This window comes from Thamnophis sirtalis, unplaced genomic scaffold (assembly GCF_051295495.1).
Source record: "Thamnophis sirtalis isolate CommonGarterSnake01/CBP01778 unplaced genomic scaffold, rThaSir2_p1.2 scaffold_2, whole genome shotgun sequence".
NCBI classification, from domain to species: Eukaryota; Metazoa; Chordata; class Lepidosauria; order Squamata; family Natricidae; genus Thamnophis; species Thamnophis sirtalis.
In genome coordinates, this window is record NW_028261382.1 from 35911766 (window position 1) to 35936039 (window position 24274).

A 24274-nucleotide genomic window follows, 5' to 3' on the forward strand; every position below is an offset into this window, starting at 1 on the left:
TTATCTATGGGTGCTTTCTGGATTTGATTTTTCTGCAATAAACTCTGACACCACCCAATCTCTTCTTAAAAATTTCCAGTGATGGAACACATAAAACTTCTGGAGGAATGTCTTTCCACCGATCAATTGTCCCCACTGTCTGGAAATTTCTCCTTAGTTCTAGGCTGCTTCTATCCTTGGTTAGTTTCCATCCATTTTTTCTTGTTCTGCCCTCAGGTGTTTTGGAGAATAGCTTGACTCCCTCTTCTTTGGGGCAGCCCTTGAGATATTGGAACACTATCATGTTTCCCCTGGTCCTTCTTTTCATTAAACTAGACACAATTCCTAATTCTGTCATCTTGCATGAAGGCTGCAAGATCTTAGAAAGGAGATTTCTTTGGGTCGAAGTGTCCATGGCGTCCTAATTGTGTATTCAAAGTGGCTTGCGTACAATGTCATTTCTGGAGGAGAAGCAAGGTTTTTAACATGAGGTCTCACAGCATGACATTCTGGCTACTGATCGATGCAGCCATCCAACTCAGGAGAAAATGGGCTTCTTGGCAAAACTTAACCCACCCATGGCGGACATACATGCCTTGCTCCATAGGAAATGGCCTCCAAGAATAGATTTGTAAACAGAGACTATTAGTTTTGAAGAATCGCCTTTGAATATATTTTTTTTCAAAAAATGAGATTGGTCAGCGAGTAAAGGCCATTAAAGAGATATGCGGAACACAAAGAATTGTGCTGACAGCTCAGTTGTGAGTAAATTAGTATTACTACTGCTTTATATATTCAGTGGCTAAGACGCTGAGCTTCTCGATCAGAAAGGTCGGCAGTTTGGTGGTTTGAATCCCTAGCGCCACGTAAAGGAGTGAGCTCTCATTACTTGTCCCAGCCTGCCAAACTAGCAGTTCGAAGGAATGTAAAAATCCCTCCTTCTTTCCTTCCCTCCCTCCTTCCTTCCTCCCCTCCCTCCTTCCTTCCCTCACTTCTTCCTTCTCTCCCCCCTCCTTCCTTCCTTCCCTCCCTTCCTCTTTCCTTCCTTCCTTTCCATTTTTGGAGGCTGTCTGGGGTGAAACGTGAGCTAGTTGTGATGGATTAGCTGAGGAAATGGCTCTCATTTATCTCCCTGGAGATTTTCTGGGTCCCGGGCTTAATCTCCAAGACTTGATGGATGAGCTAAGGGGATTGTTCTACCTGCCACTCTCACCCCTCCCTAGGGAGAAGGGGAGGGAAGAGAGAAAGTTGGGTAGCTCTGGAGAAGGAGACTTTCTTGGGTAGCAGAAGGAGAAAGGAGAAGGATGGGTTTGCATCGGTCAAGGAGAAGAGAGCGAGTTTTCCCCGGAAGCATTGACAAGGAATTGCTTATGTTGGCACCTTGTGAAATATAGGTGGACAGCACCAGTGGCGACTCCTTAATAGTCATTAATAATGCACCCAGCGAAGTCAGCTGAAGGTTCTCAGTTCCGTGCCTGATGGTTTAAAGGGTGTGAGGGAGCTGGAGGGATCTCCTGCCTCATCCTGGAAGAATCTGGATGGAGGGCAGAAAAGAGGAGAATCAATCAGGGACTCAATCGAAATGCAGGCTTAGTTTTCACATTGTGAGTCCGTCCTTCCTTCCTTCCTTCCTTCCTTCCTTCCTTCCTTCCTTCCTTCCTTCCTTTCTTCCTTCTTCTCACTTATGCAATTCCTTTCTCCCTCCCTCCCTCCTTTCTTTCTTTTTCCTTCCTTCCTTCCTTCCTACCTTCTCCCTCCCTCCCCCTCCATTTTTCTTTTTTTCTTCCTTTCTTCCTTCTCCCTGCCTTCCCCCCTCTGTCTCTTTCTTCCTTCCTTCCTTCCTCCCTCCCTCCCTCCCTTCCTTCCATCTTTCTTTCTTCTTTCTTTCTTTCTTTCTCTTTCTTTCTTTCTTTCTTTCTTTCTTTCTTTCTTTCTTTCTTTCTTTCTTTCTTTCTTTCTTTCTTTCCTCCCTCCTTATATTTTTAGTCCAGGGATGTCAAATATAGTTAATGCATTTGGGTGCTGACGTCAAACTGTAGCCACTGAGTAGGTGGAATAGCAAATGTGTGATCTAATCACTTGGGTACGGATACATTTCCTCCCCCCCTCTCCCTCCTCTGTTTCTCCTTCCTCCTTCTCTTTTTAGCAAAGGGAAAATGTTTTAGAATTACTACAGTCATCCAGAGTTTCCTAGGCAGAGCTGCGGCCCAAATTAAGAGTTCTTCCTGTGGAAAAGTCAGCGTCAGATTCTTAAATTCCATCGTTCACTTTGATTTTTTCTGATCATCATTTTCCAATCTCAGTTTTTTAGATTCGAAGGGGACGGTTGGCCTGCTCTCAGTTCCATTTGGAAACTCTCTTTAATTTTTTCATGTTTTCTGCCAAAAACCTTGGAGGAGAACAGCTATTTCAAAAAAAAATGTTTTTACTATACAAGACAACATCTAGATTTGGAGGTTGATTTTCTTCTCCATTATGTCTCAGTGAAAATAACCTCCCTTCTGCTTATATTGGGAAGAACTTCATGAATATCAGTGGACATTTTTGATGCAATAGTAGTTTTTTTTTTTCAGAACAGGGCAGTATGGTGGCTTAACATTTAAGACACTGAGCTTGTTGGCTGGAAAGTCAACAGGCTGTGTTCGAGACCCAGGCGCTATGATACCGAGTGAGCTGCCGTCCTCGCCTCAGTTCAGCTTAACAGTTTGAAAGCAGGCGAGTAGATAAATAGGTACCACTTTGGTGGGAAAGGTGCTGTGAGACAGGGTGAGCTCCCATCCTCGCCTCAGTTCAACTTAGGATTAGGGTTGATAAATAAGAACAATAACTATGTGAATGTATACCTGTAACTATATATAAGAGAATAAAAATAAAACAAACTTTTTTTTTAAAAAAGGAATCAAAGTTGACCCCAAAGTTTTCACCGGATGCTTCAGTCTTTTGGCAATGACAAGCTAGCACACCACTGTGTGTGAGTGGTGAACCCAATATGTGTATTGTTAATACATGTGGGGTGTAAATGTTTTTAAAGGACTCCCTCCCCCCCCTTTTTGCGCATATAGCTAAAAGCAGCTGATACCTTCAACACCTCTGCAAAACGCTCTTTTCATTGGTATATTTAAACTCTGCAGTGGTGGGAGGTGTAATTCTTTTTTTTCTTTAGTATTAATATGTATAGATATACACACACACACACACACACACACACACACTCACAGACAGACAGACAGACACACATACACACACACATTAAAACACGCAACCTCCATTCATGGGCAATTCCATTCACTTTCCAGCAATTTTCTCCTCATGAATGGTGATGGGGTGAATACTTAAATGCAAGGCTGGGGCCTCCTTCCTCACAATGTTTTCATCAATAAGTGACCTTACCAGAGGGCACAAATATGACTTTTGCCCCCACCCCCACATTCTGATGGTCGTACCATTTTTGGCACAGGACTCTTTGTCTTGCGGTGAATGTTGAGGCTAAAACAGCTGGAGTTGACAATCCCCCCACTAATTCTGAGCTTTTATTGCAGTAATTACCAGTGAGTCATTCCCTAGCTTCTCTACTGATCTGTCTCTCCTCATGTAAAGAAAGCGTCTGCCTGTCTATGTCTATATCTATCTATCTCTCCCATCCATATCTATCTATCCATCTATCTATCTATCTATCTATCTATCTATCTATCTATCTATCATCTATCTATCTATCTATCTATCTATCTATCTATCTATCTATCTATCTATCTATCTATCTATCTATCATTACTTCCTCCCTTCCTCCCTTGCTCTATTCATCCCATCAATCCATCCATCCATCCATCCATCCATCAATCCATCATATGTCTGTCTGTCTATGTCTATATCTATCTATCTTTTCCATCCATCCATATCTATCTATCTATCTATCTATCTATCTATCTATCTATCTATCTATCTATCTATCAATCATTACTTCCTCCCTTCCTCCCTTGCTCTATTCATCCCATCCATCCATCCATCCATCTGTCCATCCGTCCGTCCATTAATCCATCATATGTCTGTCTATATCATCTGTCCATCCATCCATCCATCCATCCATCCAACATCTATCTCATCTATCTATCTATCTATCTATCTATCTATCTATCTATCTATCTATCTATCTATCTATCTATCTATCTATCTATCTAAACTATCGCTCTATCAATATCATATCTATCAATCTATATCTCTATCTCTCCCTCTAGCCATCCATCCATCCATCCATCCATCCATCCATCCATCCATATCTATCTATCTATCTATCTATCTATCTATCTATCTATCTATCTATCTATCTATCATTACTTCCTCCCTTCCTCCCTTGCTCTATTCATCCCATCCATCCATCCATCCATCTGTCCATCCGTCCGTCCATTAATCCATCATATGTCTGTCTATATCATCTGTCCATCCATCCATCCATCCAACATCTATCTCATCTATCTATCTATCTATCTATCTATCTATCTATCTATCTATCTATCTATCTATCTATCTATCTATCTATCTATCTATCTATCTAAACTATCGCTCTATCAATATCATATCTATCAATCTATATCTCTATCTCTCCCTCTAGCCATCCATCCATCCATCCATCCATCCATCCATCCATCCATCATCCCTATCTATCTATCTATCTATCTATCTATCTATCTATCTATCTATCTATCTATCTATCTATCTATCTATCTATCTATCTATCTATCTATCTATCTATCTATCTATCTATCTATCTATCTACCTACCTACCTACCTACCTACCTACCTACCTACCTACCTACCTAAACTATCAATCTATCAATATCATATTTTTCAATCTATATCCTCTCTTTCTCCCTCTCTCCCCCTCTCTCCATCTGTCTGTCTGTCTGTCCAAACTGGTAGGAACCAACCACTGACCCCAGACTAAATGTGCCCGTAGGATAAAAGGCCCACACAAACATATTTCTGAGGATTGTTTTGTGAGGGTGTGTGGGGAAGACTTTGTAAGGCCATGCGGGGGGGGGGGGGGGAAGTCTATCCCACTATAATATTCACCCAGAGAGCTGCAGGTGGCAAATTGTTGGACGTCCCTCAGAAGAAGGGGTTGGCTGGAACAAGCTTTCTGAAGATTGGGTAGTCAGTAACTTGGAGGTAGGAGATGGCAATTAAACCACCCATTCCCAAAATGAACATAATTAGCCCAATTAACTGCCTCTGATGGTAATTAATCGTGTTGAACAATAGTTTCCGGGGACGTGGAAAGAATTGTAAAACCATTGGCACATCTGTAAGTCAGAGGTTCCGGATCCGGAGTATAACGCAGCTGGCCCTTTCAGATTATGGTGTGTGTGTGTCCTTGGGCCTCAGGTGATCCTTGACTTACAACAGTTTACTTAGTGACCATTTGAAATTACAACGGTGCTGAAAAAAAGGAACTAATGATCATCTATGGAGATTCTCGGTCATTCAGGTCATGGTTGTCCCAAAGGTGCTTTTTTTCAAGAAGCAACTGGACTTTCTGATTTCCCTTTGAAGAGGTTTCGCTTCCGATCCAAGAAGCTTCCTCAGCTCTGGCATAGTTAAATGTCTATGGATTGGATTGGATTGGATTTATATGCCGCCCTTCTCCCAAAGGACTCTAAGTGATTCTCCATCATCCAGGTCATGGTTGTCCCAAAAAGCTTGCTCTGTTTTGGTTGGGAGATGCTTTGCTTCTCATCCAAGAAGCTTCTTCAGCTTCTGAAGAAGAATTGAAGAAGCTACTTCAATCCTCTAATAAGTGGGAAAATCCAACATTAGAAATTACAGATGGTCTGGGCATTTCCCCCCCTGTAAATAAGTATCCGGGTGAGGACGGGTTATCGGCTAGTAAAGTAATAAAGAACAGATAAAACCTACATTAAAAATCACAAGTTGACCTCCACTCGCTGAGTTACACCTGGATTAATTATGCTATAATATCCATCCTTCTCGTCCCTGTAGCCCTATCATTTGCTGCTTGCTGTCCCCTCTTTCCAATCTTGGGTTCAAGAAACAGAGAGCTCTCTGCAAAGCCTGCTAGAGAGAGTTTCCAAAATTGGATTTATTGATTGCCAGGCAATGTCCTTGAATCATAATAGATGCTAGGACCTAGCTGACTTTGGTTGATTCTTCCCCAACTAAGCAGGGTTGGCCCGATTAATATTTGGATGGAAGCCTACCAGAAGAACAAAGGAAACAAAAGCAAAAAGAGCTGGAATGGAAAGAACATCAACCTGGAAGAAAACAACAATAAAATGGTTTCCATGCTTCCTGCCAAGGAAATTATGCAGATGGGTCTCCACAGTTGCTAAAGGGATGAGCCCAACCAGAGAGTGTTTATCTTTTTTTTTTTTAAGGTATGCTCTAGGACAACCTGTGAGTCTGGAGCCGCATGTGGCTCTTTCATCCCTCTGCTGTGGCTCCCTGTTGCTCAAAATATGTGTCACAACCGCCAATCACAAAAAACTAAACTGAATTAAACTTTTTCAAAAGGCAACTACACCTACTTGGCTTGAAGAGGTTTTGCTACTCATCCCAGAAGCTTCTTCAGTTCCCTAACCCTAAACCTAACCCTAGGACTAAAGAAGCTTCTTTGGACGAGGAGCAAAACCTCTTCAAGCCAAAACAACAACAAAAAGAACCTTTGAAAAAGCATATCTTTGGGACAAACATGACTTGGGATGACCGAGAGAGTCTCCATAGACACTTCTTTGAGTTGTCCTACGCTTTGGCTAGGAAGATGCGTTTAATCTGGAAACTTAAATGGATATCTCTGTAGGGTTATTAAGAAGTTCTCCAGTATTATTCCACACGCTTTGGTCCTTAAAAAGTGTGCAGCTTTAGCAGTGTGCAGCAAAAAAAACCCCAACCCTCTCCCACAAAACTGAATGGAAAGAAGAAATGATTACTTTGCTAATGTAATTAATGTACGGTCGACTATCCTTTTCTTTCAGCGCATGCACTTCTGGGGCTTAATTCAATAACAGCCCAGGGTTTAAATTTATTAGGTTATTATCAGTTGCCCAGAGCAACTGAAACCTGCTTTCAGAGCACAGGGTGTATATGTGTGTGTGTGTGGAAATGATAAACCAAACTCATGTGTGTGAATAGAATAGGATAGGATAGGATAGGATAGGATTCTTTATTGGCCAATATATATTTTTTCTCATTCACGTATTGTCTTATGTTTTGTCTTGCAGTCCCCCTCCCATGAATTGTAAGCCACCCTGAGTCCCCTCAGGGAAAAGGGCGGCCTATAAATCACAAATAAAATCTAAATCTAAAGTGTGGTTGGACACACAAGGAATTTTTCTTTGGTGCAGATGCTCTCAGTGGACATCAAAAGACAAGATACATTCATCAAAAATCATAAGGTACAACACTTAGTGATAGTCATAGGTTACTAATAAGCAATCAAATTGTACTAGGAACAAATAAAACAATATAAATTGTAAAGATACAAGCAACTGTTGTTAGTTGTGAAGCAGTGTCTGATCCATCGCAATCCCATGGACAATATTCAGGTCTTCCTATCCTCTGGAGTCCATTTAAGCTCATGCCGACTGCTTCGGTGACGCCATCCAGCCACCTCCTTCTCTGCTGTCCCTTTCTTCTCTTGCCCTCCATCATTCCCAGCATGAGGCTCTTCTTCAGGGAGTCCTTCTTCCTTCTCATTAGGTGGCCAGAGTCTTTGAGTTTCCTCTTTAGGATCTGGCCTTCTAGGTTGATCTCCTCTAGGACCGACTAGTTGGATGGCCTTGCAGTCCAAGGGACTCAATGCAGGAGTCTTCTTCTCCAGCACCAGAGTTCAAAGGCCTCCATTCTTTGGCGCTCAGCAATATGGTTATAGTCATAAGTGGAAAGACAGGAGAGAGAGAGAGAGAGGTACTGGGAAGGAAGAGATAATAGTAATACAATCTTAGTAAATAATTTGACAGTGTTGTGGGAATTAGTTGTTTAGCAGAGTGATGGCATGGGGGAAAAGCTGATCTTGTGTCTAGTTGTTCTGGTGTGCAGCACCAAAACGATAGCATCGTTTTGATGGCAGAAGTTGAAACAGAGGACTGAGTTGAGCTGAACAAGAGAGAGAGAGAGAGAGAGAAGCACGTGGTGAATCACTCTGAGAAAATAAGGGAAGCGGATCACTTGGTAGTGAGTTGCCTCACCTTGAAGCATCTCTTGGCTGCTTGGCCGTTGTGTAAGATGAGAAGTCCAAGCTGACTTGGGTGGCGTGGCAGCCTTTTGTAATTTCCTTGGATTGCTTTCCCTCACCTTGATCGCTTTGTCCATGCTGCCAGGACGGCGTGCCAGCTCTCTTTGCTTCAATCCTGGCTCGGTTGTAGAAGGGGAGTAGCTATGCTCAGAGGAAGCCCTGAGATAACCCAAGAGGAGAGAAGTTGGTGACCTTTGTCTATTTAGCCAGCCTGTCCCTGGTTCCCACTAGAGAGGTTGTGGGTCTGTCCTTCCTTCCTTCCTTCCTTCCTTCCTTCCTTCCTTCCTTCCTTCCTTCCTCCCTCCCTCCCTCCCTCCCTCCCTCCCTCCCTCTCCTTCCCTCCTTCCCTCCCTCCCATCTTCCTTACTTCAATTATTTTTCCTTTCATCCATCCTACCTCCCCCTTCCCCCCTCCCAACTTCATTCCTCCCTCTCATCTTCCTTCCCTCATCCTTCCTCCCTCCCTCCCCCTCCCATCTTCCTTCCTTCCCTCATCTTTCCTTCCCTCATCTTTCCTCCCTCCCTCTCTCTCATCTTCTTTCCTTTCCTCATCTTCCCTCCCTCTCTCCCTCTCCTCTTCTTTCCTTCCCTCATCTTTCCTCCCTCCCTCCCTCCCTCCCTCTCATCTTCCTTCCTTCCCTCTTCCTTCCTTCCTCCCTCTCTCCCAAGGTGGCGCAGTGGTTAAATGCAGCACTGCAGGCTACTTCAGCTGACTGCAGTTCAGCAGTTCGGCTGTTCAAATCTCACCGGCTCAGGGTTGACTCAGCCTTCCATCCTTCCAAGGTGGGTAAAATGAGGACCCAGATTGTTGTTGGGGGCAATATGCTGACTCTGTAAACCGCTTAGAGAGGGCTGAAAGCCCTATGAAGCGGTATATAAGTCTAACTGCTATTGCTATTGCTCCCTCCCTCTCTCCCTCTCCTCTTCTTTCCTTCCCTCATCTTCCCTCCCTCTCTCCCTCTCCTCTTCTTTCCTTCCCTCTTCCTCCCTCCCTCCCTCTCTCTCTCCCTACCACCCTCTTATCTTCCTTCCTTCCTTCCCTCCCTCATCTTTCCTCCCTCTCTTCTCCATCCATCCATCCATCCATCCATCTCAAAACTGCTTTCTACTCCTTTCTACTCCTCTTTCGCCTTTTGAGCCAAACCCCCAGGGACCGCACCGACAAGCCACGTTCCACAAACCATATTGGCCGTGAGCCTGCCCATAAGCCATCATGGTTCCTCTTTCCCCCTTCCTGGCTGTTTCCAAGGGTTACCGAACGAGAGAACTCTCTTTCATCCTCCTAAGCCGGCGGCAGAGACCCGTAACAAAACAAATGTCAGGTTAGCTTACAGGGGAATGGAGGTTCTACAACCAGCCAAGCAGACCCCTCCCGCCCCCCCTTCCCCGCCCAGTCTCTTGAACTGAGGGCTTCCTTCCTGCCTGGTATTTTCTCTCCATGTTCTGCCACATTGTTGAATTAGCCTCGGATTTTGGCTTCGGCTTCTCTGCTTGCTCGCAAAGCTAAGAAACGGATGCTTCACTAAATCTCACCTTTTTCTCTGCCCGTCCTGGTTATTAAAACAATTCTAGCGGGTGAGGAGGGATGCGGTGGCCCAACGGGTAAGACGCTGAGCTTGCCAATCAGAAAGGTCGGCGGTTCGGCGGTTCGAATCCCCAGCGCTGCGTAAGGGAGTAAGCTCCTGTGACTTGTCCCAGCTTCTGCCAACCTAGCAGTTCGAAAGCATGTTAAAAAATGCAAGTAAAAAAATAGGAACCACCTTTGGTGGGAAGGTTATAGCGTTCCCTGCGCCTTCACCGTTTTAGTCATGCTGGCCACATGACCACGGAGACGTCTTCAGACAGCGGTGGCTCTTCGGCTTTGAAACGGAAATATGTCGGTCCTCAAACTATTTTAATTGGCCAAAAGCTTCTGTAAAGTTCCATATTCTAGGAGACATTTTTTTTTGCCTCCGTGGCTTCCTTATGCATTTGGAAAATGGCCAAGGAAAGCTAAAATAGACAATTGTCCTCTATTATTATTATTTTTCGCACAACGAGAGCATTGCTAAGGATTTGGGGAACTGACCTTTCCTTTGAGAACAAGAGCTTCACAAGTTGTCCTGGTTTTTCCCCCCGTTTTTTTTTCTTCAAATCTTCACAATTCTGGAAAGGTTCACAAAGGGTATTCCTGAGTGACAAAGGAAGATTTGGGCTGTATCTTAGAAGCCAAGCTCGTTATCCGGCAAAGTACAATATATCTTGCAAAGATCTTGCATAAAACGTTAGCCGTGATGGAGAGTAACACACACACACACACACACACACACACACACACACACACACACACACATCAGTGCAGACAGATGGGAGAGAATCCATCGAGAATTTGTCCCTAACAGGAATGCATTGCAATGAGCAGAGAGGGGGAAAGTATCATTTAACTAATTGCAGGAACATATTTGTGGAATCATTTTTGGTATCTGATGCTTGAAGCCGAGTGTGAAGTGGACGCCTTCAGCCTGAAAAATGAACCTAGGAGCCAAGAAACTCCAACTTCGTGTGTGTCTGTCTGTCTGTCTGTCTGTCTGTGTGTGTGTGTCAAATTTTTCGTTAAATTGGTAGAGTTTTGACTTTTAAGAAAGTGGAAACTTTTAAAAGACCATAAAGAAGGTTGAGTGCCAAAGAATGGAGGCCTTTGAACTCCGGTGCTGGAGAAGACTCCTGCATTGAGTCCCTTGGACTGCAAGGCCATCCAACCGGTCAGTCCTAGAGGAGATCAACCCTGACTGCTCTTTAGAAGGCCAGATCCTGAAGAGGAAACTCAAAGACTTTGGCCACCTAATGAGAAGGAGGACGGACTCCCTGGAGAAGAGCCTCATGCTGGGAACGATGGAGGGCAAAAGAAGAAGGAGACAGCAGGGAAGGAGGTGGCTGGATGGATCACCGAAGCAGCCAGCATGAGATTAAATGGACTCCAGAGGATGGTAGAGGCCTGGGGTCCCATGGGGTCACGATGGGTTGGACACGACTTCGCAACTAACAACGATGATTTTTAACTCCCTTAAAAATCACAACACAACAGGTCTGCCCAATGGGATTTTGATGGTGGGAGCTTGAAGGAGGAACTGGGGGCCACACTCAAGGCAAATAAGTATCTTTGTGGGAGCAGGTGTGGCCATTCTGCTGTACATAAAACAAAATGCAATTTTACTGAGAGTTTTTAATGAGGGTGTGTTTTTGTGTGTCTAAAAATCTTTTTCACTCCCCCCCCCCCCAGGCTCAAAGCCTTAGAGGGGTATTGGATATCATCTTGTCTGACCCTCTGGTCCATGGAAGATTGCAGTGTAGGCTGGACTATAGGCCGCCTATATTTTAGAAAATAATCTTTGTAGCTCTGGGTTGATCTATGGGGTCCTTGGTGCTCTCTGAGCTTGATGGTTTTCTTGCAAATGTTTCATGACCCAAGTAGGTAACATCATCAGTGCTAGAAGGGAGTGGAGTTTGTGAAGTTGAGGAGGACTGTGGGGTCCTTGGTACTCTCTGAGCTTGGTAGTTTTCTTGCAGACATGTCATTATCCAAGTAGTACCTTAAAGGGATGTCATCAAAATTGCATAAATGAAACTAGGTAAAATCTTCAGTGCACTCTCTTCTAACACTGATGGCGTTACCTAGTTGGGTAAAGAAACATCTGCAAGAAAACCACCCAGCTTAGAGAGCACGCCAAAGACCGCACAACCTACATTTTGTAATGACTTTGTGGTCAGATAACCGCGCCTCTTAATGGCTTGTTTTGGATTTTTTAAATTATTGCATACTTTAAAATGGCTTTTAAGTCCCTTGGCACTTCGAAAGATTAGATAGTTACAGATCTAAATCAAATAACTCCAGCCAAAAAAAAAATACCCCTCCATCACTTCACAGCTTTAATATCACTGTTCAGATGTTCACCATCATCTATTTCCTTCTCATCTCTGTAAATTCTATTCCAGCAACATTTTGGGGGGCTTGGTATCCTACCCGTGTTTCCCTGAAAATAAGACAGGGTCTTATTTTCTTTTGACCCCCGAAGTAAGCACTTGGCCTTATTTTTGGAGAGGTCTTATTATTTTTGAGGTGCAGGAGGTGACGAGCATGGTCACCTCATGGCTGCTGCTGTGTTGCAATATTTTTGGGGAGGGCTTATTTTTTGGGGAGGGCTTATTTTTGGGGAGGGCTTATTTTTTGGGGAGGGCTTATTTTTGGGGAGGGCTTATTTTAATGCATGCGCTAAAAAGCATGTTTGGGCTTATTATCCAGGGAGGTTTTATTTTCGGGAAAACAGGGCATCTCTTCCAATATTTGAAAACAGTGACCTGGTCTTTCTTGTGTTCTCCACACTAAACCTCTTAAAATCTTTCATGCAGGGCTCTCTTTCTGTGCTCCTGACACCCCCCCCCTAAAACCAGTTCAGTGAACCCCAAGGGAGAATAAGGTCTATTTCCAAATGGGCCTGTCTATTGTGACAAATTGCCACCCTTCCTTTAATCCCTTTTGCGAACCCAAAAAAAATTCAGCTACATGTGACAGGCCCTCCTTTGCAACTGCAAATGCATTTCCTGGCTGCCTTTTAAAATAATATTTTAATACTAGCCGGATACTCGTGCTTCGCGACAGAACTTTGTGACTGGGTAATGCAGGAGAAATCTGGTTCACTCCGGTTCGATCCGTTGGCTCAGTGGTGGTCGGTAATTGAAACACATAAGCCAATATCGTTCCCGCCGTTTTGAGTCCAGAAGCAGTTCCATAGGTGGAAGGCATAGACGTTGTGGTGAAGTACTGATGTTTAGTACTGTAAGGAGCCCTGTACTGTTCCTGAGTGAAGGAGTGGAACATCTGCCAGTTTGAACTGAGGTAACAAAATGTGAGGCAACTGGCAGTTGGAACAGAGTTCTTTTCAGGTGGGGTGGGGGAGTAGAACTCCTTAGAGTCTTTCTTACTGTGTAAGAAATACTAATGATCTGATGGTTATTTCAAAAAATCCTTTTTTAGCGAGCACCTAGAAGTCGAGGGGAACATACGTGTCAAATTTTAAGTTTGTAGGCTTTACGGTTGTGGAGATTTCGTGATCAGTGAATGGTACTTGGCTTTTATATCTACAGATTTAAGACAGGAGGCATCGCAACAGGCAAGGCTTTCTATTTCTCTATTTCACACCTCTCGAGCTGTCACTTTGATCTACACCTTTACAGCAGTTAATAAACAGAGTCAAAATACGCTTTGGACCGGTTTCATCTGCCCTTCCCTCCAGCAATTTACAACTTCTAATTTTATTCCTGAGCAACATCTCTTTTTTCCCCCCATTGCTGGATTGATGGCTTCTCAACTCTTTGCCAACGATGGGAAATTTCAGTTGATTCATTTTTTTTCATAAGGACTTGAAGGGATAACATCTCCTTTGAGTCAAATTCAACTCCCGGGGCCTTGACGGATGTGCCCACGTCGTGTTCTTGGCAACAACGGAGAAACGGTTGCCAGATTTGTTTTTGTGGGGGCCGTGTGTGTTCTACCTTTCGTGATTTTGAGCACCGCCCCCTAGAGTTGGGAACAACTAGCACATATGTGTGAGGGGAACCTTTAACTTTACCTTTAACAACCAAGAGAATTCAAGAGGAGTTGGAACTTAATCTGTTTGTGGCAACATAATAACTCTAGGCTGATTGCTCTCTTGATTCCACTGGCTCTGCCTCTCCTTCTGTTACTCTAATGCTATTTCTCTCTCTCTCTTTCTCTCTTGCCCTGGGTAGGATTCTGGCTACAGCTGGGACCCAGTTTGACCTTCGAACGCTGAGAGCCGTCCGTGTGCTGAGACCCCTGAAACTTGTCTCAGGAATCCCAAGTAAGTGGAAGAACGCGGTATAACTTTGATTCGGACTCTCATCGTGCTTTGCCCTCTTCGCATTTGAAGAGGGATGGAATCAGCGTTGCGTGAAGGGGTTCATACCGATTTATAATGGCATGCTTGGAACACACAGAAGTATCTAAATTCCGCTCATCCTACGGTAGTTCAGCTTCGCTAAAGTTTTGTGAGATTCCAGGAATGGCTGCCAAGAAATGGCTAGTATATTTCTTGGAGAAATTGCTTGAGAAGTCAACACTCTTTGGTAGCGTTGGAAGAAATATCCATCTGGTTCAGTTCCGAGCTGAGACAAAATGGAGGCTGGAGGTTGATTGGAAAGAAGGTCCATTGATTGATGAAGCAGAACCACCAAGCACATGTGATTCTGGGCAGCTGACCACATGTGAGAGGTTTTTATACTTTCTCTTGGTCTTGGCACTTGAGCTTCCTGTTCCTGTGCAAAAACATGTATTCTATTGGCTGTTGTCAGATTCCCATGAGGCCATGTACAAATCCTAGGAGTTTGTCTGAGCTAAGCTTGGTTGACATTTGGCTGATGCAATGAAGGGGCTTGTTGGGCAATTCCTATTGTGGCTGAGAGCTAATCCTACCTTTGTTCAGACCTGCAGGGAATTTTTGCCTATGAATAGAGCTATCTATCTCTTTATCTCTTTAGTGCTGACAATCATTACATCAGCCAAGCTTCAACCAAGCTCAGCTCAGACAAATTCCTAGGATTTGTACATGGCATCATGGGAGTCTGTCAACAGCCAATTGAATACCTGGTCTTGCACAGGAACAGGAAGCTCAAGTGCAAAGCTCAAGAGAAGGTATAAACCACCACCACCCCACTCTCAACTCCATGTGGATTGTGAAGTTTGGCCTGAGCAAAGCCAAATCAAGGTGGTGGGTTTGAATTCAAGCTGGTGGAAATCCCCAGAGAGCTGCGCTAGAAGTTAGCAACTTTTGAGGAATGTCTTTAGCCCTCCTGAGATATTTTCTGCTTGGATTCCTCTCTTTGCTATGATCTTCCATGGACTGATTCTCTCTCTCTTTTTTTTTTTCTTGCCCAGGTTTACAAGTTGTCCTCAAGTCCATCATGAAGGCTATGGTGCCCCTCCTTCAGATCGGCCTCCTCCTCTTCTTCGCCATCGTGATGTTTGCCATCATCGGTCTGGAATTCTATATGGGAAAGTTTCACAAAGCTTGCTTCTCCAACGAAACAGGTGGGTTTCATGGGAAGACCACTTGCACAAGATAGCTTTTAGGTGGGAGGAAGAGAATAACCAAATACCAGAACAACAGAGTTGTTATCGTCTGGCCAAAGGTGGTATTCAGCAGGTACTGACCAGTTCTGGAGAACCCGTAGCAGAAATTTTGAGTAGTTCAGAGAACCGGTAAATACCACCTCTGGCTGGCCGCGCCCCCATCTATTCTCTGCCTCCCGAGTCCCAGCTGATCAGGAAGAAATGGGGATTTTGCAGTAACTTACTTTCTTTTTTTAAATTTCCCTGCAGGTGAAAGACTGGGAGATTTCCCGTGTGGTGAAGACTGGCCCGCTAGGCGCTGCGAAGAAGGCATCTGCAAAAAATACTGGGAGGGTCCCAACTTTGGAATCACCAACTTCGACAATATCTTGTTTGCTGTCCTGACCGTCTTCCAGTGCATCACCATGGAAGGATGGACCGATATCCTCTACAACGTAAGTTCTGCTGGCTCCGGATGAGCAAAGGATCTCTAATGAAGCACATACTATGGAAAAGAGTGTTATCTCCTGCCCGTTTCCTGCTTAGGATCTTTCTCAGCTTAATATGTATGATAGGAAAAAGAATATGGCCAGTCTTATCTCTGCAGGGATAGTGGCCTGTTGTTGGCCACCAGCGGAACTGGAAGCAGATTTGGGCAGTGGGGAGGTTGGGGAGGAACCTGGGCCAGTCCTGGAATCTGGGGAAGGCTCTGATGAGGGCTCTGTGTCGGAGACAGAGAGGGAGCCAGGGCCATATGCCAGTTATCAGCTGCCTTCGGAGTCAGACATCAGTGAGGCAGAGGAACAGCTGGAGCCTGTTCCCAGTATGCGCATGCACAGAGTGGCCAGACGAAGGGAGCAGCTAAAGAATAGGGGTCAACTTGGGAGTAAAACCACAGGTGGATGATGAAGGGCCCCTCCCAGAGGAAATAAAAGAGGAGCGAAGGGGGAGTGGAGTTTGCAGGAGACAATTAATTCGCTTCATTGGTTCGTGACTCTCCAAGACTCCTTGCCAAGTTTTGCAGATAATCAGCCTGGCCGCTCTCCAAGCCAGATAAGATCTGTGACTGTCAAACATGTGCGAGATTACAGGTATAAGTATAAACATGGACATGAACATAGGAAATGGGTATGAATAAATGGGGACAGTAGGACAGGGATGGAAGGCACGCTGGTGCGCTTATGCACGCCCCTTTTACGGACCTCTTAGGAATGGGGTGAGGTCCATGGTAGACAGTTTAAGGTTGAAGCTGTGGGGGTTAGAGGAAGTAACAACGGAGTCAGGTAGAGCATTCCAGGCGTTGACCACTCTGTTGCTGAAGTCGTATTTTCTGCAACCGAGTTTGGAGCAGTTTACCTTGAGTTTGTATCGATTGTTTGCCTGTGTGTTATTGCGGTTGAAGCTGAAGTAGTCGTTGACAGGTAGGACGTTGTAAGACAATTTTGTGTTAGTTCCGACCAAAGGCGGCATAGTTCCAGGTTGTCTTAAGCCCAAAATTTCGAACCTGGTGGTGTAAGAGATCCTATTGTGAGTAGAGGAATGGAGGACTCGTCTCTTGAAATACCTCTGGACTCTCTCGATAGTATTAATGCCCGATATACAATGTGGATTCCAGGCAGACAAGCTGTATTCGAGGATTGGTCTGGCAAAGGTTTTGTATGCTCTGGTTAGCAGTACAATGTTACCGGAGAAGAAGCTGTGCAAAATATCTATGGGATCTACTTTGCTTTGCGCGAGAATCCACCAACTGGAATATTATTATTTTTCTCCCTCTTTATGCCCAAAGGACTTGCTGGCAGTTCTAGAATTGGAAGGAGAGGACATATTTTTCCAGATCCACCCCACTCCGAGTTGCTCTAGGCTTTCTCCATTTCAGATATATAATTTATGGGGGGGGGGAGGAAGAGAGAGGGAGAGAGCAAGTGAGCTACTGCTGCTGCTATGGTTACATAATTAGGAGTCAAATATCCTTTTCAGATTTACTGGAAAAACACTCACGGAGTTACTTATCGGATCCAGAAACAGCCGTACTATATGATCTGGGGTGGGGGTGGGAGGGGAAGGAGGGTCTTTGGGGTTTTTTTCCCTTCTACTTTATTGCAGTCATTAATCAGGCCAAGATATTTGTGGTGGGAGGGGAGAAGTTTGCTTTAGAAGCCACTTTGCCAATGGGCTCAATTAAAGAGCTACGGTAGAAAGGAAGGCTGCCGATATGAAGTTTTCTGTTTTTGCTTGAGCATGCAAATCTCACAGAACCTCAAAGAACAGCGTTGGAAGGGACCTTGGAGGTCTTCTAGTCCAACCCCCAGTTCTAGAAGGGGACCCTATACCATTCGGGACAAATGGTTGTCCAATCTTTTCTTCAAAACTTCCCTTGTTGGGGCATCCACAACTTCTGAAGGCAAGCTATTCCAGTGATTAGAAGAGAAGAGCATAGGGAAGGAATAGAAGAGAAGAGAATAGGGAATGAATAGAAGAGAATAGAGAAGAGAAGAGGGAATGACGAGAATAAAGTAGGGAATGTAGAAGAGAAGAGAAGAGAAGAGAAGAGAATAGGGAATGAATAGAAGAGAATAAAATAGGGAATGAATAGAATATAGAGTAGAGTAGAATAGAATAGAACAGAACAGAATAGAAAGTAGAGCAGAATAGAATAGAATAGAATAGGGAATGTAGAATAGAATAGAATACGGAATGTAGAAGAGAAGAGAATAGGGAATGAATAGAATATAGAGTAGAATAGAATAGAACAAAAGAGAAGAGAAAATAGAGTAGAGTAGAATAGAATAGAATAAAATAGAACAGGGAATGTAGAATAGAATAGAATAGAATAGAATAGGGAATGTAGAAGAGAAGAGAAGAGAAGAGGGAATGAATAGAAGAGAATAAAATAGGGAATGAATAGAATATAGAGTAGAGTAGAATAGAATGGAACAGAATAGAATAGAATAGAATAGAATAGAATAGAATAGAATAGGGAATGTAGAATAGAATAGAACAGAATAGAGTAGAATAGAATAGAAATAGAATAGAATACGGAATGTAGAAGAGAAGAGGGAATGAATAGAAGAGAATAAAATAGGGAATGAATAGAATAGACCTTGGAGATCTTCTAGTCCAGCCCCCTGCTCAAGCAGGAGACCCCATACCATTTCAGACAAAGGACCAGTTCAGTCTCTTCTTAAAATCTTCCAGGGATGGAGCACCCACAATGTCTGAAGGCAACCTGATCCTCTGCTTAATTGTCCTCACTGTTAGGAAGTTTCTCCTTAATTCCAGGTTGCTTCTCTCCTGGATTGGTTCCCAAGGACTATTTCTTGTCCTGCCCTCTGGTGCTTTGGAGAATAATTTGACCCCTTCTTGTTTGGGGCAGACCCTCAAATACTGGAAGACTACTATCATGTCGCTCCTCATTCTTCTTTTCTTTAGACTAGCCCAACCCTAGTCCTGCAGCCATTCTTCATATGTTTTAGTCTCTCCGGCGTTTGACCCTCTTAGTGGTTAATTGACTTGATGTCAACTTGTAAAGCATTTCCATAAGTATTATCAAGTTGACATAAAAAAAGAGAGAAAAGGGAGGATAATGCCATGCATACCTTTGGCCAGAGTCAGGTCACATATTTCTACAGCTAGCGTATGAAATGCACAGGTTCATAGCCTGCTGCAGCACCTTGTTGGTGGATGTGATTTATGACACAGACAGAAGTGAGGGGACACAGGGGTAAAGTTCAGATGCCATAAAGCGGAAATCAGTTTCGGCTCCGCAGAAGAACGTGCCAAAATGTTGATCCTAATAAATGACTGGATTTCTTTTGAACTTTGTCTCGAGGCTTGTAAATTAATCAGGTCATCTTTTGGAAACTTCACACTTGGTCGTGACGCAGGAAGCCAACTAGGCCACACCCCCATGACCACACCCACCCAGCAACCGGGTAGAGAACCGGTTGCTAAAATTTTCCAATCCCACCCCTGGTTATGCTCAAAAATTAGTGGAGGTTCAGCCAGTCTTTCTTCCTTGGTTTTCATTTGGGAGTGATGTTTTTCCACCCTTCCCTTTTCTGTTGAAAGCTTTTTACCCGAGTTTTCTCTGTGAAGCGCACATCTTGTGCGAAGGGCAGACAGGTTAATGCATCAAGAATGGTTTGAGGGGAAGAAGCTGTAAAAAAAAACACATTTTGCTTTCCCAAAAGACAAAACGAGGCCACGGAGGAGCCTTAAGAAAGGTTTCTGGGTTTGTAAGCCAAACAGCCAGGCGGCGTTGAACAGATGCCCCACGAAATGGCCAGGCATTGTGGGGAGAATGGAAGGACACGTAGCCTTAGACTCTGGCTCCGATGCTCAGATTGGAACAGATTTAAGTAGTGATGGAAGAGAAGAGATGTGGTGGCTCAATGGCTAAGACACTGAGCTTGTCAATCAGAAAGGTCGCAGTTCGGCAGTTCGAATCCCTAGCGCCATGTAACTGGAGGGAGCTCCCGTTCCTCCTCCCAGCTTCTGCCAACCTAGCATTTCAAAAACACGTAAAAAATTTAAATAGAAAAATAGGAACCACCTTTGTTGGGAAGGGAACAGAATTCCATGCGCCTTTGGGGTTGAGTCATGGGGTTGAGTTTTCTTGCAGATGTCTCATTACAGAGGTGGGTTCCTACCAGTTCGCACCTATTCGGTAGAACCGGTTCGTCAAATCTACCGAACCGGTTAGAAGAGGTTCCACCAGTGGACCCGGAAAGCAGGCCATACGTACAGAAGAGGTTCCAAAATTTTTTGAAACCCACCACTGTCTCATTACCTAACTAAGTAACATCATCAGTGCTAGAAAGGAGTTGGGGTTGTGGGGTGGGGAGGAGGAGGAGAGCTGTGGGTCCTTGAGCTTGGTGGTTTTCGTGCAGGTGTTTTATTCCCCACCTAAGTAACATCATCCGTTCCAGAAGGGTGCTATGGGTGTGGAGGAGGAGGACGAGGGGGACAACTGTCAGATCCTTGGTGTTCTCTGAGCTTGATGGTTTTCATGCGGATGTTTCATTGCCCAACTAGGTAACATCATGTGCTCCATTCAGCACTGATATTGCTACCTAGTTGGGCAATAAAACGTCCACAACAAAACCACCAAGCTCAGAGAGCACCAAGAACCCCACAAAGATTTAAGTATTAGGAGGGTGGAAATTGGATCTTGGTTTGTTAAGTCTACTTCAACTTGAAAGGTTCCGAGATATTTAGGGGAAGATGCTGATTTATAACAGACTAAAAACACCTTTCCAAATTTGCTGACCTTCCTTTCTGGCTTAATTCATTTCCCTGAACGAGGAAGGCTTGCAGATTATCTCCCCGAGTCTTGGCTTCGTTGGCTCTGTTTATTTTTTTGGGAGGGGGGGCAATCATTAATCTTGTTTGGAATCTCCTGACATTTAAAGAGTGGTGGTAGACAAATAAGTTACTCTTTAACTCCGTTACTAATATTTGTATTTGTAAGGGGGAGAGAGAGGGCGGGTTTTTCAGGAAATTTCATTATGAAACAAAATAATTATCCCTCCTTTCTTTCTCTCTCCCCTCCCCCATCCTATTGCTCATTTTTTTTGACCCCTGTTGAGTAATCTAGAATAAACGCCATCGTTCCCACTCGGCAAGTAGATATTCATGTGTAAATACAGTGCTGAATGGAACTAGATAATACGCTGTCAAAATGTTCTATTAACGGGCTCCTATTTTCTAAAAGCATTTTTTTAAATTTACTGTTCTAAAGAGCTGCAGGAGGCTTTTGTTATTTGTTGGTTAAAAGTTTGCTGTGTGTGTGTGTGTGTGTGTGTGTGTGTGTGTGTGTGTGTATGAGAGAGAGGGGGGAGGGAAGAGGGGGAAGAGAGAGAGATATCAAAAGAGGACATCTAGCCTAGCCAATTGTTCGGAGCAAGATCTGCTGAAGGAAGATATTTCTCTCTCTGGGCACACTGAGAATAGATCTGCTGAATAACACTCTGCATTGGCGACAGGAAGGGCAACTGGCCAGTAAATATTCAGCTCCATTCAGTTGCCCAGACTCCACCCCACAAGGGATTATGGGGTCATTAAAAGAGGAATGTATGTATGTATGTATGTATGTATGCATACATACATACATACATACATACATACATACATACATATATATATGGCTCAGTGGCTAAGATGCTGAGCCTGTCAATCAGAAAGGCTGGCAGTTTAGTGGTTCGAATCCCTAGCGCTGCCTAACGGAGTCAGCTCCCCTTCCTTATCCCTGCTAACAGTTTGAATGCACGTAAAAAATGCAAGTAGGAAAATAGGAACCACCTTTGGTGGGAAGGGAACAGCATTCCATGTGCCTTTGGCGTTTAGTCATGCTGGCCACATGACCACGGAGACGTCTTCGGGCAGTGCTGGCTCTTCGGCTTTGAAACAGAGATGAGCAAACGCCCCCTAGAGTCAGGAACAGGCTCATTTCCGGCCTTCCGGAATTTCCAGGAAGCCCAGTTTTCCCCCTCCCCAAGCCTCCGCACGGGCCTTGCATTCACCTCGCATCCAAAACAGGCCGTGTGGAGACTCCTGGGAGGGGTGGGGTGGGAGGGGTGGGGCAGGGTGGGAGGGGCCAGCCAGGGGTGGGATTTGGAGGTTCTCTGAACCAGCTTACATGATATTAGGTAAGCTCCCCGTTGGGAGAGTGAGTACGTTCAGCGAAGCATTGTGAGAGTTGTATTGGAGAACACACAAACCCAACCGTTAGAATTATGTTCCTAACAATAACGTTAGCTACAGGTTCTCCCAAACCCAGGCGAACCTGTAGCAGCCCAACCCTGGCCATGATCCATTCCTGCTGAAACTCACCCTAGAGGTTCCCAGCATGAGAAATTAATCTGAAGCTTTTCTGCTAACGCCGGGATAAAGATGCAAGGCCCAGCTTATTTAGGAAGATAAATGAAGAATGACTATTAGTAGCCTTAAGGAAAGAATGAGGTGAGCAAAACTCTTGACTAGACAAAAGAAACATCTTTCTGCTAGCTAAGCATCTGAATCGGCCTCATTTTTTGGAGGAAACAGCCTTTTCCAGAGTGAAAAATGGAGGTTTTGGAATCCTTATGAAAACGAACAAATCGGGAAAAACGTGATCTGTTCCCTGGGAATGATGGTCCCAAAGATCTAATGGTGGAAGCAGTGGATAGTGTCAGAATATTCATGAACTGGAATAGGACATAGCAACAGATCAGCCTTGGGGACTGGCTGGAATAGGACATGGTAACAAGGCCAGCCAATGAACAGGCATGGCAACTGGGTCATCCAATGTGAACTATTTGGTGACTGAGAGCCATGCCAGACGGCTCGGAGCCTGGGCGTGGCTTGCCTTTGTAGCTCTGAATCTCTCTGCAACTCTGAACTGAAACAAAACGATATTCTCTCCTCTGCTTGTGATCCAGCTGTTGGTGTTGTATATTTACTTAGGTATTATACTGTCTATAAAGAGAGGTTAATGAATCCTGCTGCGTCAGTTATCTGTGTGTGTTTTCTTGATTTGATGTCTGCAACAAATTCTGATTGATAAGTAGTCCTCAACTTACAGCCATTTGTTTAGAAACTGTTTGGCGTTACACCGGCACTGAAAAACAGTGAGGACCCAGATTGTTGGGGGCAAGAGGCTGACTCTATACACCACTTAGTGAGGGCTGTAAAAGCACTGTAAAGCAGTATATAAGTCTAAGTACTATTGCTATCATGTGCTTCCCAACCATATCCTTGGAATTCCGAGCCTAGAGCCCAGAGACGGGTGTGAGACAATGCTGCCCAGCTGCAAAGGGACTTGGCCAAGGAACACCGCTCCTGATTGCATTGAGCATGAATGCTGGAGGGGAAACCAATTCCCAGAGCCAACTGAGCAATTGCGAGTTGGCTCCTAGGTAGCCGAACTAATTGTATGTTCTTTTCAAATGCTTTATGTATTGAAACAAATGCAGATTCCAAGGGCCGTCCGCTCAACTTTGATTTCAGGATAGCGATTTTCGAAAACATGGTTTCCTCGGAAGAAGTTTTGCTCCTTGGAGCGGATTCTTTTCTCTCATCTCCCTGGGCTCATCCTTCTAAAATCTTGTCGTTGGCTTGAGGGCTTTGGACGAGTTCTCCAAGGTCATCTCAGTGGCTTCGAACCATGGTGGCTTTTGAGCCCTGCAAAATATGGTAAACCAGCCCGGTGTTTGAGGATCCATCTCAAACCAGATCTTCTTGATGCAACCAATGCACAGGGACTTTCGGACATCAAATGCCCGAACCTGATGGTGAGGACCTATGTGATGACTCGGGGCAGGGCATGGAGGCAACACAGTCAGCTGATCATTCAAACTGCCCCTTTATTGTTCCAACTTTCCCCCCAAACGTTCCCATGTTTCTGGAGCAAAAAATGAGCAAAGTGATCCCACACATACTCAAAAACACACACACCTCCAGCAGCCTCTGGCTGTAAGTAGTCCAGCACAATGACTGCAAAGCAAGAAATCTAGCAGGGCAAGGGAATAAGTCAATGAATCCAGGAAGCAAAGGAACAAGGCAAGGAAGCCAGGAAGCCAGAAAGAAAGCAAGAAGTCCAGGAAACTTCAAACGTCGGCAACGGCACACAACACTCCATGAATTCAGCATTTGTTCCTGACAAATGCTCCTCCCCATAGCATCTCCTTAAGTCTCAGTCCCCAGGTGTGCCTTGTGAAGAGGAGCTGGGGACTCTCCTCCCAAGTTTCCAGGTTAATGTGCTGTTCTCACCTTCTCTCCATTCTCCACACTCTTGGATCAGGAGGGGGTGATCCTTGCTCATTACCTGAGCTCTGTCTCTCGTGTTCACTGCTTACCCTCTCTTGGTCATCCATTCCTCCCTGCCTACAAGGCATCCCAATCCTGAAAGGCCATGGCCTGACTCGGCCTGCTCCTCCCTACATGCCAACGAAGTCGCCGCCTCGATC

The 24274-nt window shown here is 44.6% G+C and overlaps 1 protein-coding gene across 1 annotated transcript in view; it reads left to right on the forward strand.

Annotated features, from left to right (window-relative positions):
- CACNA1B (calcium voltage-gated channel subunit alpha1 B) overlaps window positions 1–24274 on the forward strand; it is a 180012-nt gene that overhangs the window by 24717 nt on the left and 131021 nt on the right. The window contains exons 4-7 of the mRNA XM_087707623.1: window positions 13991–14082; window positions 15156–15308; window positions 15600–15784; window positions 17307–17356. Of these exons, the coding sequence (XP_087563749.1) occupies window positions 13991–14082; window positions 15156–15308; window positions 15600–15784; window positions 17307–17356 (480 nt within the window). The remainder of the gene's footprint in view (window positions 1–13990; window positions 14083–15155; window positions 15309–15599; window positions 15785–17306; window positions 17357–24274) is intronic.